The sequence below is a fragment of the Orbicella faveolata genome, unplaced genomic scaffold (assembly GCF_042242905.1).
Source record: "Orbicella faveolata isolate gen_17 unplaced genomic scaffold, um_ofav_v1 contig_24, whole genome shotgun sequence".
Lineage (NCBI taxonomy): Eukaryota > Metazoa > Cnidaria > Anthozoa > Scleractinia > Merulinidae > Orbicella > Orbicella faveolata.
The window spans coordinates 8,444,159-8,458,089 of NW_028301552.1; the positions used below are offsets into that span (position 1 = coordinate 8,444,159).

A 13,931-nucleotide genomic window follows, 5' to 3' on the forward strand; every position below is an offset into this window, starting at 1 on the left:
TCATCAGCAAAAGTACCCTTCAAGAGCTGGGTGTGTTACAGATCAGAGAAGATGGCTCTTTCGCCGAGACCAATGACCTGAGAATCCAGGAAGAACCACCAGGCATCAAAAGTGTCAAGCAAGATGAAGATTTTAAACCTGAAATCAAAGAAATAACCGACCACTACAGTTAGTATTTAACGGTATCGGGAAGATCAGAGACATCAAGAATGGAAAAGGGTTCTATGCAAAGTTCAGCATGAGACCAGAAGCAGTGCCCGTAGCTCAAAGACCGAGACCAGTGGCTTACTACCTCCAAGAACCATTGAAGAAATGGCTGGGCAAATGTGTAGAAGAGGAGATATTCGAAGAGGTGCCTGAAGGTGAGGCAGTCACATGGTGCTCACCCTTGGTTGTTCAACCAAAGCCGAAGTTCAACACTGTAGACAAGGAGAAACTTGAACCGCACATGATCAGGGCCAGCGTGGACCTCAGGGTACCAAACCAATTCATGGAAAGAAATAGGATCACCCAGGGACCTATTAATGAAGACGTCATGTACAAATTTCATGATTGTACTGTTTTCTCCAAACTTGACATGCGGCAGGGGTACCACCAACTCCTACTCGATCCAGAGTCCAGAAAAATTGCTACTTTTAGCACCCCGTGGGGGTGCTAAAAGAACATGCGACCGAAACGTCTGATCTTTGGAGCAAAAGCATCACAAGATCTCTTTGATGAAGCTATCTACCGAATATTTGGAGACATACCAAGATGCCTCAACCAACGGAATGATATCCTGCTAGGAGGAAGAAACAGGGAAGAGCACAACAAGACATTGGAAGCAGTCCTGCAGAGAGCAGTGGATTTTGGAATCACTTTCAACCCTGACAAATGCCAGTTTGGAGTCGAGGAGATAGAGTTCTATGGACACAAATTCACGAAAGACGGATTAAAGCCAAACCCAGAGAAAATCAGAGCTGTAAAAGAAAGCAGCCCACCAAAATCAAAAGAAGCTGTGAGAAGTTTCCTTGGCATGACCGGATATTTATCAAAGTTCATCTCAGGATACGCATCACTAACCGCACCCTTGCGAAAGCTGACCCATAAAGATACAAAGTTCAAATGGGGAGCAGAAGAGAATGAAGCATTTGAGAAGCTGAAAGCAAGCATAACAAGTGAAAGCACAATGGCATACTTCAACCCAGCTAGACCAATCGTTGTGAGAGTGGAAGCCAGCTTCCATGAAGGGCTCTCAGCCGGATTATTCCAAGAGACGGGCCGTGGTCTCCAGCCAGTCCACTTCATTAGTCGTACTATGACCGACACGGAGAAACGGTATAGCCAGACAGAGAAAGACGCCCTATCAGTACATTGGGCAAAGAACAGGTTCAGCATTTACCTCCTTGGAGCACCAAAGTTCAAGATTATCACAGCACACAAGCCACTGCTTCCACTGTTTAACAAAGCAGTCATGCGACTCCCACCGAGGATTGAAAAATGGGTCATGGGAATGCAAGATGTCGACTTCGAGCTAATCTATGAGCCTGGAAAGGATGACGCAGACCCACTCGACTTCCTATCAAGACACCCATTGCCAGAGAAAGGAAAGGATGCTGTAGAGAGAGTAATCAAATATGTCTTGACAGCCGACCGTGCTGTCGTTGTAGATTAGATCAGGGAAGAAACTTGCAAAGATACCCAACTTCAAAAGCTGTCCGTCAGGATACCTACCGGGGACTGGGAACATCACAAAAAGGACCCAGACATTGCACCGTTCTAAAGTGTGCAGAATGAGTTGTATGCAGTGGATGGCCTACTCTTCCGAATGAATCAGATCATTATCCCCAGAAGCCTACAGAGACAAGTCATCAAGGCTGCACACCACCTTGGACATCTGGGAACGACCAAAACAAAGCAAATTGGTTTCCAACCATGAACAGTATGATTGAACAGATCATTGGCCAGTGTTATGAATGTCAGGTTACCACAAAGCAACACAGGCAGGAACCCATCAAAGTTACAGACATACCCAAGAAGCCGTGGGATGTCATAGCTGTAGACTTCAGTGGACCCTACCATGATGGCCATTATAATCTAGTAGCCATAGACAAGAGAGCAAGATATCCTGAAGTCGCGAAGACCCACTCAACAGCTTTTCAGCCAACCAAGGAAAAGCTCAAAACAATGCTTGTCACTCATGGCACCCCAAGACTGCTGGAAAGTGACAACTGACCACCGTTTAATTCCAGAGAGTTTGCAGACTTCGCTAAAACAGAGGGATTTCATCATCATCGAGTCACCCTAAAACATGCACGTGCTAATGGCGAGGCGGAAAGCTTCATGAAACTGCTTAAAAAGACAGAGCAGATCGCCCACCTTAAAGGCGGAAATAGCAGCATAGCTATTCAAGAAATGCTGACAGGCTACCGCTCAACACCACACCCTGCCACCGGAGTAGCACCCTATGAAGCCCTCATGAACAGACAAGTGAGAACCAAGTTAGACCATCAAATGAGGGAGAGCAGCGAGAATGCTCGTGACACAACCATCAATGAGAGGGACGAGAGATACAAAGAGAAGCTCAAACAGAACGCTGAGAACAGAAACACCGAGGGACACAACTTCATTGTAGGAGATCATGTATTGCTGAAGCAAAAGAAGAGGAACAAATGGTCCACAGTATATGAACCAGCTTTCTACACCGTAACCCGAACCGACGGATCAAGCATTGCAGCACGTAGGATCACAGATGGACGGGAAGTATATCGAGACCCAAGCCAATTCAAGATTGCTAACGCTTTGATCCAGGTCAATACCAGTGAAGGGAGAAACGACCGGGAAGAAGAACCAAACTCAGAGGATCGGAGAGAGAAAATCCTGCTGAATGCCAACCCTCAGTCAGTCCAAGAGGAGATTATCACCAATGCAGAGGAAGTGGTCGAAACTAGCAGCAGTGACAAAATGGAACAGAACAAACCATCAGAGTTCCCAGCAGCTGTAACCAGACCAAGGCGTGACTGGAGGCGACCAGACTATCTGAAAGACTACGTTACCTAGACTGTACTAAGCTTATGCTCAGCGGACATAGACATTTATATGCCCTGAAACATTTTTCTGTTTCAAGCTTAGAACATTGGACATTTAGGACATCGTTTTCTAGTTGCGTTTTCATTTAAGGAAAAGACTGTCTCTGGAAAAAGGCAGAAATGTAATATCCAGTCCACCATTCCGACAATTTCAGTATAGTTCAGCTTTTCGCATGCGCATACATCGCTTTATAGTGCCACGTTGTCAAATGTAGTCGGCCAAGTGTTTTGTTATTAAACGGCATTTATCTAGAGAAAGACTCGCGGGTGTTACAGGCCTGAGTAACAAACAGTTTCTAAATGTTGAACTTTTTCATTTTGCAAATATCACAACACACCCCTGAATGGAAAAAGGCTTTATGGGCTTGTTCGAAAGCTAGACTGTCCTAACATTACAAGTAGTTCCTTAATGAGCAATGCCTGATACACCCTTTCATAATTTATTTTCCAAGTTCAGTGGCTCATAGCCACTTTAATTATATTACAAAGATACATTTACAGTGTAGTCCTTTAACTTCTAATTTTAGGAGCAGGCGATTGATACGTCCAGCGGTACCAAAGGGGAAGTTATTACGTTAATTACACACATTAAACCTAATTTTCAATGCACAAATTCCAAATAGGATAATTTGCTCTTTGTCTGGTTAGTTTTGAGGAAAGTAGGAAGTTTAAACTGAATAAAGAGATATTGATAAAGTCTTATCAATTTGCACCTTGTTCATTTTCTTTAAGAAGATTGAGTGGCCGTCTTAGTCGTTTAAAAGGAAAGAACAGCATAGGAAAACGTAACGTACACATCTATGTTGAGAAATTGTAATATGTTTCACTCAAGATACTCCACATATTATTGTCCTCACAACAGAAACAAACGTTTTGGAACATGACGATTCGTCTCAGTCGCATGATTGGCTTCTGTTTTCAGTGGACGAGTTCCATTACCTGAATGCGGCTCGAGTTGGATCGTCTACAGCATATGGCGACTTTGACTGTACCTTTAAATGCCTCAGGAATCCTTATTGCCTGTCTGTCAATCTGGCCGCCTCCAAAGATGCCAATGGAAAACTTTGGTGCGAGCTGCTGTCCTCTAATAGATACAGAAACTCCTTGGATTACAGAGCAAGCAAAACTTCCCATCATCTTTTCCTTCTGGTAGGGTCTGCTTTATGATACATCAATCTTGCTTGAGTACATTTCCAAAATAATAATAAATATAACAGTGGTCAAAAATAGCAGTTGCGGTACTGCTGAACCGTCGAACAATAATCGAATAATAAGGGAAATAAGCGACCGTAGTGATGGGTTAAAATCGCATAATTACGAATCACACTTGTTAAAGCTGGAGACGTGAACTGTTGTATTCTCGGAGACTTTTAGGCTATGAGCAGGCACTACATGAAGAAACGCTTTGTGATTCCTGATTTTTTTGGACTTTTCGTACATAGCTAGGCCATCTCTATATAATACGGGAGCTGCGGCGGCCCGAAGATCCCCCAAGCGGATCCCCATATTTACAGAAACCCATGAATTGCTTTTCTCATGCTAAAAACGGCTAGCAGTATTGCTCGTGGGCGCGTACGCGCGATGACAACAGGGCGGAAAAAGGCCAGGCAGTGAAACGGGCAGTCTGCTCTTGGTCCAATGTGTGGTACGGAGAAGGACTGGCACGAGTTCTCCTTCCGCGCTTACGGTGAGATTAATGGCTGCAAAAAATTTCCTCTCGACGAACCGGAAATCAACTTTTCTTTCGTTATTGTTGAGCCACCAGTGGTGTATCTTTAAAATCCTCTTTGATGCTTTAGACCCAAAAGTCAAGACGTTTATGTCTGTTGTAATGATGCTTAAGTACTTTTGTCGTACGCTGCCCAAATTTGAGTGAATTAAGACAGTGTCGAATGCAGGTATATCCCGCTTATCATGACCAAGCCGTGATCTGCTTCTTCTTTTACGAGTACTCCACAATACTCCACTCTAAATTTTACATATGTTGAATATCGATAGCCTTTACATAACATAGTAGAAAACCAGCTGGATATATTTGGATATAGCAGCGTTTTAGAACTTCAAAGTCTCTCTACTCTTGCCACACGCTTGGTTGGATTTTGCCATAGAGACCGAAAAGTAATAAAATTTTGAGTTTGAGTTTCGCCTGGATTGCAAACCATACGCGATGTTTCATCAAGGCACAAAAACTTTCGTCTGTGAATACTGCTCAGTTTTGTTTGTCAGAAAATCCAATAAATCGCTGGTTGCCGATGAAAAAGACAGAAAAAGAGCGCCCGCCGATGCGTGTTTTGTAGCTATAAACATGACAAATTGGACTTCAATTCTACTCTTTCGTGTAAAAAACCTACATCGAACTCAAACAATATCTCTGGCTTTAAATATGTTTAAGACTGATGAATGTTTGAGAACACATTAAAAGTTTAGCTTGAAATATGGGAACACAACAGAAACAATCAGCACAGTTACGGTAGCGCTTTCATTGATCAACCCGAGTAACGATTCAATTTCCATTTTGTCGTTTGAGTTCTCAAAACTCCACGTCTATTTCATTTTCGCAGTATAAAATTTCACTATGTTGAAGAAACACACATGATGATAGTAGCCTTATAGCGTTGCGATAATTGTTGCATCATCTCAGCACAAAAGATGACGAAAATAATCTTTGTCAAGATTTTATATTGACAATTCACTTGAAAACACCGATTTGGACTTGAAAGTGCACGCGCTGCACTATGCAAATTTGCTACTTTCACGCGTCAGATTTATTTTCCTTTCAAAAGCTTCTGCACACTCGCCAAACGAGCAGAAACAATAAGAAACTATCGAAACAGATTTTGGTTATGATTAAACATTGTTCTGAGAAATAACTCGATACCAGAGTAGAGTAGAGAGTTTTCTTGCATAAACTTTATTCTTAAGTAAAAAGCTTACGCGTACAACTAGCGCGAGCAGGTCTTACTCATTTCACAGCGCGAAATTTAAAGTTCTGTTTTCAGCCCTGAAAAACTCACCTTTTCCAATTGCTTCCGAACAAAAGATGCACCAAAAGAAGTTGCTAATTCGTATAGAAGGGAGTTTCGTGGAATTTCTTTAAAAATCTAAGTTCGAGTGCAAGTAATCGGAATCTGCTCGTCTTAGTAGACCCCAGTCTACTGCATCACACCTTTTTGCTCGGACCCACTTGTTTCACCGCCCCACATATAAGCGCCCTGATGACAACGACAACAGCCCCGCGCAACATGGCAGCCATAGTCCAGCTACTAAGATGACCGAGACATGCAGCTTTGGTTTATAGCCAACAGCTTTGATATTGACATGGCTGTTACTGTCAAAACAAGGTATCTGGCTACCAGTAGCACGTGACCATATTGCGGGTTTAATTTTAGCGCTGATCGAGCTCACAGTTTTTTTTTTTTAAGTTGACCTCTGACCATGTACTGGTTTTTCGTGTGGATCGCGGGATTAGCCAAGGTTAACTTTCTGTAATCAGGGCCGGGTTGTTCGAAAGCCGTTCAACGCTTATCCAGGATTAAATAATTTTTTCTTGTATACAAATGTTTTTAACTGCTTTTGTCTTCTGTACTCTGAGATTTTTCAAACTCAAAACATAAAGCCAAACAATCTACAGAAAACCTCGCCCCAAAGTTACAATGCATTCCCCTGATCCTTGCTTGGAAAACGCGCGCGCGAAAGGTAAATAGGCTTTCTTTTATAGGTCATGTCTACATAATATTTCGTTTTCCAATGTTTATTTTCCTAATGACAGCTTTGCAAACTTATCAGCATAGGAAAGGGCATACCTTTCTCGTTATATATTTTCCAACAAGAACGATTGTTTCGGAATCAGAATGGATTTGTACTCACGTCTTGTCCACGGTAATATTCAAAAAAAATACTACGTTCCCTCTCTGCCAAAAACTATAATTTGTAATGGTTTCCCAGTTCTCTCCTTTTTTTTTTCTCCAAAAAAACTTTCTATCTCTTTTACATAAATTTCAATCAGTGTCAACAATATTATCTTTTAGGAAAACAGAGTCATTTACCACCAAAACATGACACCCTCTTGGCTCGAGGCGCACGCGTCGTACATCGACCCATTTCGTTCCAGTACCACTGAACAGCTGACATTCAAGGGAGGCCCGGCATTGCTTTTCGCCGTTCTCCTTAAGGTACCCATAATTCCCGCCGATATCTTGGAAGATTCAACTTTGATTACTCTCAAAATTGTGGTTTCTATGGATGAAAGTATTGGAGAGAAAGAGGACAGCGATCCAATATATGGTGTGTCAGACGGGGTCAGCTTTCTTGGGTTTCACACGGTCGATAAACACAATTACGCTAATGGCGACGCTCCTTGTTTTGGAATTGAAGGAATTTCTGGTAATAGTTTGACTGGAAGAATGGAGATGGGCAGGGTCCCCAGACCAAACGACTCCTTCTATGACGGTCAGTTTGTCATCACGCTCAAGTTAAAAGAACACTGGGGCTCATGCTACACTGCGCATGACGGAGGCTTTGTGAAGACCGCTGCCTACAAAAAGCGACTGCTGCTCAGCAAAGGTCTTACTCTCGAGGTTTACAAAAACAGTAAAAAAGAAAGAGTTGGGATAAAGTTTATCGAAGTCACTATTATGTAACCTTCTTAGAGAGAAATATCAGTCGGTCACGATGTGAACATAAGCAGTCTAGCACTCACACGGTACAGCAATTATATATTGGTGGCTAATTTGGAAATGAACGAGTAGAGACTGTTAAACTAGAGCATTTAAATGTAACAGCAACTACAAAATTAAGGCATATGTAACTATTAATTAAGACACAGTCAGGTGATTTGATGCTAAACAATTGACATTTTTGTTTGCTGAAATGAAAATAAAAGGTGTCAGAAAAAATATAGAGCACGCTTGATCATGATTGCCTATTGCATCTATTCAATGAATAATGATGCAGATGCTTTTATGAAGTGCTTTACTCGTCCTCTAACTCCTTATTATAAAGTTCTAATAGCAACAATTCCTCCTGCTCCCTACCCTACCCTTCTACTTTCCCCCTCCACCAAGCTGAAAGTTCACTGAAAGCCCCAATGTAGCAAATCCACTGATGTTAGCCATCTTGAATCCTTGAACATAACTGACTTACTGCTACGATGCTGAACAGTTAAACTGTTCTGACAACATTTGGGACTCTCCTTTTGTCTAGTTAACTCGTTTTTGCCAATCGATTTAATTGTGATAGCACGTGTATATTTTTCATAAATTAACAAAAATCTATAAGCTGCTTTAATTTTCGTTCAAAGCCTCATAAAAGCAATTATCATTTATCTACTGTGTCCGTCCCAGCCAACAACCAAAGCCACCTGTTTTACACATTTTTGACTCTTTTAAGATGCCGCGATTTTAATTAGATTTTTCACCTTTTAAAATGCCTAAGCGGATTTTATGTTACTTTTTCGTTTATCTGAAATTGAGCCCCACCTATCTTAACCGGAAGGTGGGAATGTCTTCCAGTTGCCTGTTGTATGAGAATAATTCTGTTTCTGCTCAGTAACTTTATTTATAAAATAAATGTTGTCCTTCTGATGTTCTCGTTTTGATGTTGTTCCAACCAAATGCAAACAGCACGTCAGTGGCCCCACCTGTTTGTCATGAAATTGATTTTCTTCGTCGTGTCCCATTTTTCACCATGACAACCCCAAAACAGAAGTTTTGGTGAAGCAAATTTGCCTTAACTTCCATAAAATATTATTATTTACAACTTTCATATGTTTTTCACTTGTCTGGCAAGTTAGCTGCTCTTCACATTATATTCCAAATAAATGCTCACGACTTGACATTTTAGTGAAATTTCATACGCCTAATGTAGGGTCTCATTTGACTTCTCCATTTGTACACATTTGAGCCCCGCATCAATGTACTTACCAGCATGATAATATATCGACCATTTCGTTATTGCGGAAAAACAAAAGGCGACCGAATAACATTGCGTTCACAAGCAGTTCACCCTAGACTCGGAGAGAAAATGTTGGTGGCATAACAGTAATTTACTTTGCAGAAAATTGTGTAATTACGTTTCAAACCCCTAGTTGCGATTTATTATTACCCCCTCCCCCCATTAAAATTCCGTAATTACCTTCTAAAGATAGAAACAAATAATCGAGGAGTACTAAAAAAACATCGTTTGAAACGTTCGTTCAGACACTCGTAGATAAAAGAATTTTACCCAGACCCTTTATCACGAAAGGGAGGCACGGTGGCCTCATGGTTAGTGCGCTCGTCTCCAGACCGAGCGCTCCGGGTTCGAGCCCTGGCCGGGGACACTACGTTGTGCTCTTGGACAAGACACTTAAAATTCACAGAGTCTCTCTCCACCCAGGTGTATAAATTGGTACCGGGAAATTTAATAATGGGGGTAACCCAGCGATGGACTAGCATCCCATCCAGGGGGGAGTAGAAATACTCCTAGTCGCTTCATGCTACAGAAACCGTGATAAGCTCTGGCCTGACAGAGCACCGGGCAAATGTGCTGATTTTACATTTTTTTATCACGAAATTTATAAACGCTGCGCTGCGTGGAACGCTGCGCGGTTTTGCGGGCTTCTACGGAAAGTCTCGTCTTATTAATAAATTGTTTAAGTTTAAGCGTAGTTACTTGTTTATAAAGATATTAACTTTCTGGGCTTTTTCTTTGCAAGTTTACATTTACAAATCGCCTTTATCGCCATAAAAGAGACAAAAAAAGCTCACTGCCAATGTGAATTCATTTGTTGGTGTCTTTAGTATTGGTAGCCTTAACAGGTCAGATGAGTGCAGCCAATTGCAAGGCCACAGAATAAGATTCTACCACCATATAGTGGCTCCTTGCACAGTTTAAAACAAGCGACCTGTCAGTTTTAAAGGGAGTTCTCCGAAAGGATATTTTATCTCATACGATAACGCGCAGACTCTTGAGACGAGAGTGGTAGAGTAACCTCACAGATGGAAGCGGTCTGCTTTTGCCAGTAGCTTTATTTTAAACAATTATTAGATGAGGTTTTTGTGATATCCAGAGTAATCAAGGTCTAGGTAGAAGTACCGAGACCTTGATTATTCTGGATATCACGATATCCAGAATCTAACAATTATTTTATTATACATTGAACGAAAACAAAGCATGGAAGTCACGTTTTTGCTTCTTCACCGACGGCAAGCAACACATACCCTGGGTGCCAGAGGTTTGTTCTCGTCGTTCGTTTTGTTTGTTTTCTCGCAGCGAAGCTGCGATTGTGAGCGGCGAAGCCGCGAGATCTTGCCGAGAGAGAAATATTTTCCCGCCTGCCTTCCCACTCAGTCAATAAGTACTTAGTCCTCCAATGTTAGATGGTTGCATGTTGTCAACTATATGCAATCAAGACGTCAGTGGCACCTTGACAACCGCAAAACAGGAACTTTTAAAGTTTAGCAAATTGGGTAAAACTGCACATTGAAAAGTGACTCTCCTTTCCCACAACTTGAACCAGACTAATATGCTTTCCTACTCAATGAGCTAAATATACACTCTTATCTAAATTGCACGCTTTTTTCCCAAGTCTCCCAAGTCAGCTGCTCTCCACATTATTCTCAATATAAATGATCACGACTTAACATTGCAGTTAAATTTTCAGACGCGTAAGGGTTTTTTCTAACCTTAATTTCCATTTCTATACTTTCGAGCTCTGCAAAATTACTACCCCCATAAAACGGCCAAAATGTTTTTTTTTTTTAAGGCAAAAAGAAGACACCTAGCAAAATTGATTCCAGTTAAAACTAATCCCAGACTCCGAGAGAGAATGTTGTCACGCAGCAGCAATTTATTTTGCAGAAAAATTGTATACGTACAGCCGGGTATTATACAAGGCTCCTAAAAACTGACTAGTAAAAGCATAATGCCCTATTACATAGATTTCCGCGTGATCGTATTCCGTTTGCTTGGAACATCGGACTAGTTAAAACATTTGCTTTTGATTTTCTCTTATTGTCCACAAATATGGAACCAAATAATCAAATTTGATTCCCCTCCCCCCTTCTACCACCACCACCACCACAAACCACACCAACAATGATAAAGACGTTTTACCAAAAACGTTTACGACGAAATTTACAAACGTTGAGCGTTTTATGTAAAAAGAAATTCATCATAAGAAAATGATTATACAACGGCTTGCCTTTTCTTAATCACGAGCTGTTTAATTTTCCACGAGGTCACCTGCTTACAATTAGAGAGATCAATTTTCTTTTATTTTTAATCAGTGCCAAGTAAAGAGAATGCGGGTCAGTGATTCTTGACAACCACTTAATTGAAAGCATTCATAAACAGGAACAACTTAAAACTAACTTGAACATAACAGATCGTCTTGCAGAAACATGACATCTTCTAGACTCCTCTCGACTTTGAAATTAAAGATCATGCTTATCGTTTCATTTTATTTTGTGTTTTACTGTGCTCTCCTCTCTGATAACCGACGCCAACTGTTCTTCAGGTTAGACTCTCGCTTGTTGCATAAATTTCTGTTTATAGGCAGGGGTTATTATTTTAACATTGCATTTCTGAATGGAATAAATCAATATTCGACGAGGTGACTGGTGAGTTGGTCTGCTTGTGTCTCTCCTGCAGCATTTTTCAAGTTTTCTGCTGATTCGCTGTCAGTGTCAGCGAGAGATGAAAAGTTTGTCTTACCATAAACTGTAAACTTTCGCGTCGTCATTGGCCATACCGTTTAACTCTGTCGCGTTAACATAACTTCTCCCGGTTGCCCAACTAATCTTTAGCACTGCGTCATCCTTATAAACTCAAAGACACGCGCTACTGGGACGTTAAAGTTAAAAACAGGCCTGCAAAATAATAATGCCTCTCAAGCAGCAATTTATTTTGCGGAAAAATTGTATACGTACAGCCGGGAATTATATACAAGCCTCATAGAAACTGACCAGTAAAAGCTAAATGCCCTATTACATAGATTCCCGCGTGATCTTACTCCGTTTGCTTGGAACATCGATTTTTATAATTAATTTTCTCACATTGTCCACAAATATGGAACCAAATAATCAACGAAATCTTTGATCAGACGACATGTTAGTTCATATACGCGATCGATAATCCGAAAATCCCCTGCCCCTTTCCCACCAAACACAAAACAAAATGATACAGAGGTTTTACCAAAACCGTTTGCGACGAAAGTTACAAACGTTGAGCGTTTTATGTAAAAAGAAATTCATCATAAGAAAATAATTATGCAACGGCTTGCCTTTTCTTAATCACGAGCTGTTTAATTTTCCACGAAGTCACCTGCTTACAATTAAAGAGACCAATTTTCTTTTATTTTTAATCACTGCCAAGTAAAAAGAAGGCGGGTCAGTTTTTCCTTGACAACCACTTAATTAAAAGCATTCATAAACAGGAACAACTTAAAACTAACTTGAGCATGCTTCGAAAGTCATAACAGATCGTCTTTCAGAAACATAACATCCTCTAGACTCTTCTCCACTTTTAAATTGAAGATCATGCTTACCGTTTCATTCTATTTTGTGTTTTTGGTGCTCTCCTCTCTAATAACCGACGCCAACTGTTCTTCAGGTTAGACTCTCGCTTGTTGCATAAATTTCTGTTTAAAGGCAGGGGTTGTCATTTTAACATTGCGTTTCTGAATGGAATGAATCAATAGGCGACGAGGTGACTGGTGAGTTGGTCTGCTTGTATTTCTACTGCAGCATTTTTCTAGGTTTCTGCTATAAATGATTCGCTGTGTCAGTGTCAGTGAGAGATGAAAAGCTAGATTGGCCATACCGTTTAGCTCCGTCACGTAACCATAGCTTACCCCAGTTGCCCAGCTAATATTTAACACTGCGTCGCCCTTAAAGACTCAAAGATACACGCTACTGGGACGTTAAAGTTAAAAACAGGCCTGCAAAATAATAATGCCTGGTTACATGATGTTTGAATTGTTTGAATGTTTTAAGTGCGCATTCATATGCTGACGTCCGATGTCACCTCTCTGGTTCCTCCGCAATTCAGCCTCTGGTTGCAAGGGAGGAAATTGCCACCAACTATCTATCTATCTATCTATCTATCTATCTATCTATCTATCTATCTATCTATCTATCTGAATGACCGCAAAAGCCTTTCCACCAGGGATGGAAGTAAAATGAAAAAAGAAAAATATCTATTTAAATGAACTCGACTCGACTACGATACAATCCAAACTCGCATGTTTCAACGGAAGTGATATACATTTCACATTCCCTAAAGTTGAAATGGGAATGGTGATCAGTGTCACATTTTTTGATAACAGTTAACGATATCCGACCGCCTAACGAAAAGCGTCAACTATATATATTATGAAAAACCAGTGTCGGATACACAGTTTTTTATTTCAATACTGAAATACTTTCCTGTTGCCGATGGCGGGGGGCCAGTACGAGGGTCTCAATAGGGTTAACTGTTAACCGCCAACCGTCAAATGACCGAAAAACTAAATGTCAACTGTCCAAAGCGCGGTATTTTTACAGTCAACCGTCAAATAAGCAAGCCAATATTAGCGTCAATGCAAATGTCTTAAATATCCTTAATTAAGAACTTAACGACTGACTTAAATGGGATAAGGTTAATTATTTATGATAGACGGTTTTTTAAACTTTTTTTATTTTCCAAGTTGTAGTGGTGGAACGATTTCACTCCATTACTCCTTTACTCCTTCACTTCCCGTTAGACATTTAGAAACCTAGGGGTACATCAATATGAAAAGGCAAGGGATGCTGGTCGGAAAATATGAATGTTACTCCTAAGGGAGACTAATGTGGACGTTGCTTGAGCTCTATTAGACTCCTAAAAGATACCACTTAAAACGGA

At 40.8% G+C, this 13,931-nt stretch overlaps 2 protein-coding genes across 2 annotated transcripts; both read left to right on the forward strand.

Annotated features, from left to right (window-relative positions):
• Nucleotides 1-2,278: 2,278 nt before the first annotated feature.
• Nucleotides 2,279-3,446, forward strand: LOC149110254 (uncharacterized). Its single transcript, XM_089292671.1, has one exon. It carries the CDS (start codon nucleotides 2,323-2,325, stop codon nucleotides 3,037-3,039), a length of 717 nt encoding a protein of 238 aa, XP_089148797.1. The 5' UTR covers nucleotides 2,279-2,322; the 3' UTR covers nucleotides 3,040-3,446.
• A 447-nt stretch (nucleotides 3,447-3,893) lies between these two features.
• LOC149110255 (uncharacterized) lies at nucleotides 3,894-7,967 on the forward strand. The gene is made up of 2 exons (XM_089292672.1): nucleotides 3,894-4,217; nucleotides 7,097-7,967. Exon 2 carries the CDS (start codon nucleotides 7,124-7,126, stop codon nucleotides 7,706-7,708), a length of 585 nt encoding a protein of 194 aa, XP_089148798.1. The 5' UTR covers nucleotides 3,894-4,217; nucleotides 7,097-7,123; the 3' UTR covers nucleotides 7,709-7,967.
• The last annotated feature ends 5,964 nt before the right edge of the window (nucleotides 7,968-13,931 follow it).

Coding starts and splice junctions, on each gene's coding strand:
- LOC149110254 (XM_089292671.1), top strand. CDS start 2,323: ATGAAACTGCTTAAAAAGACAGAGCAGATCGCCCACCTTAAAGGCGGA.
- LOC149110255 (XM_089292672.1), top strand. CDS start 7,124: ATGACACCCTCTTGGCTCGAGGCGCACGCGTCGTACATCGACCCATTT.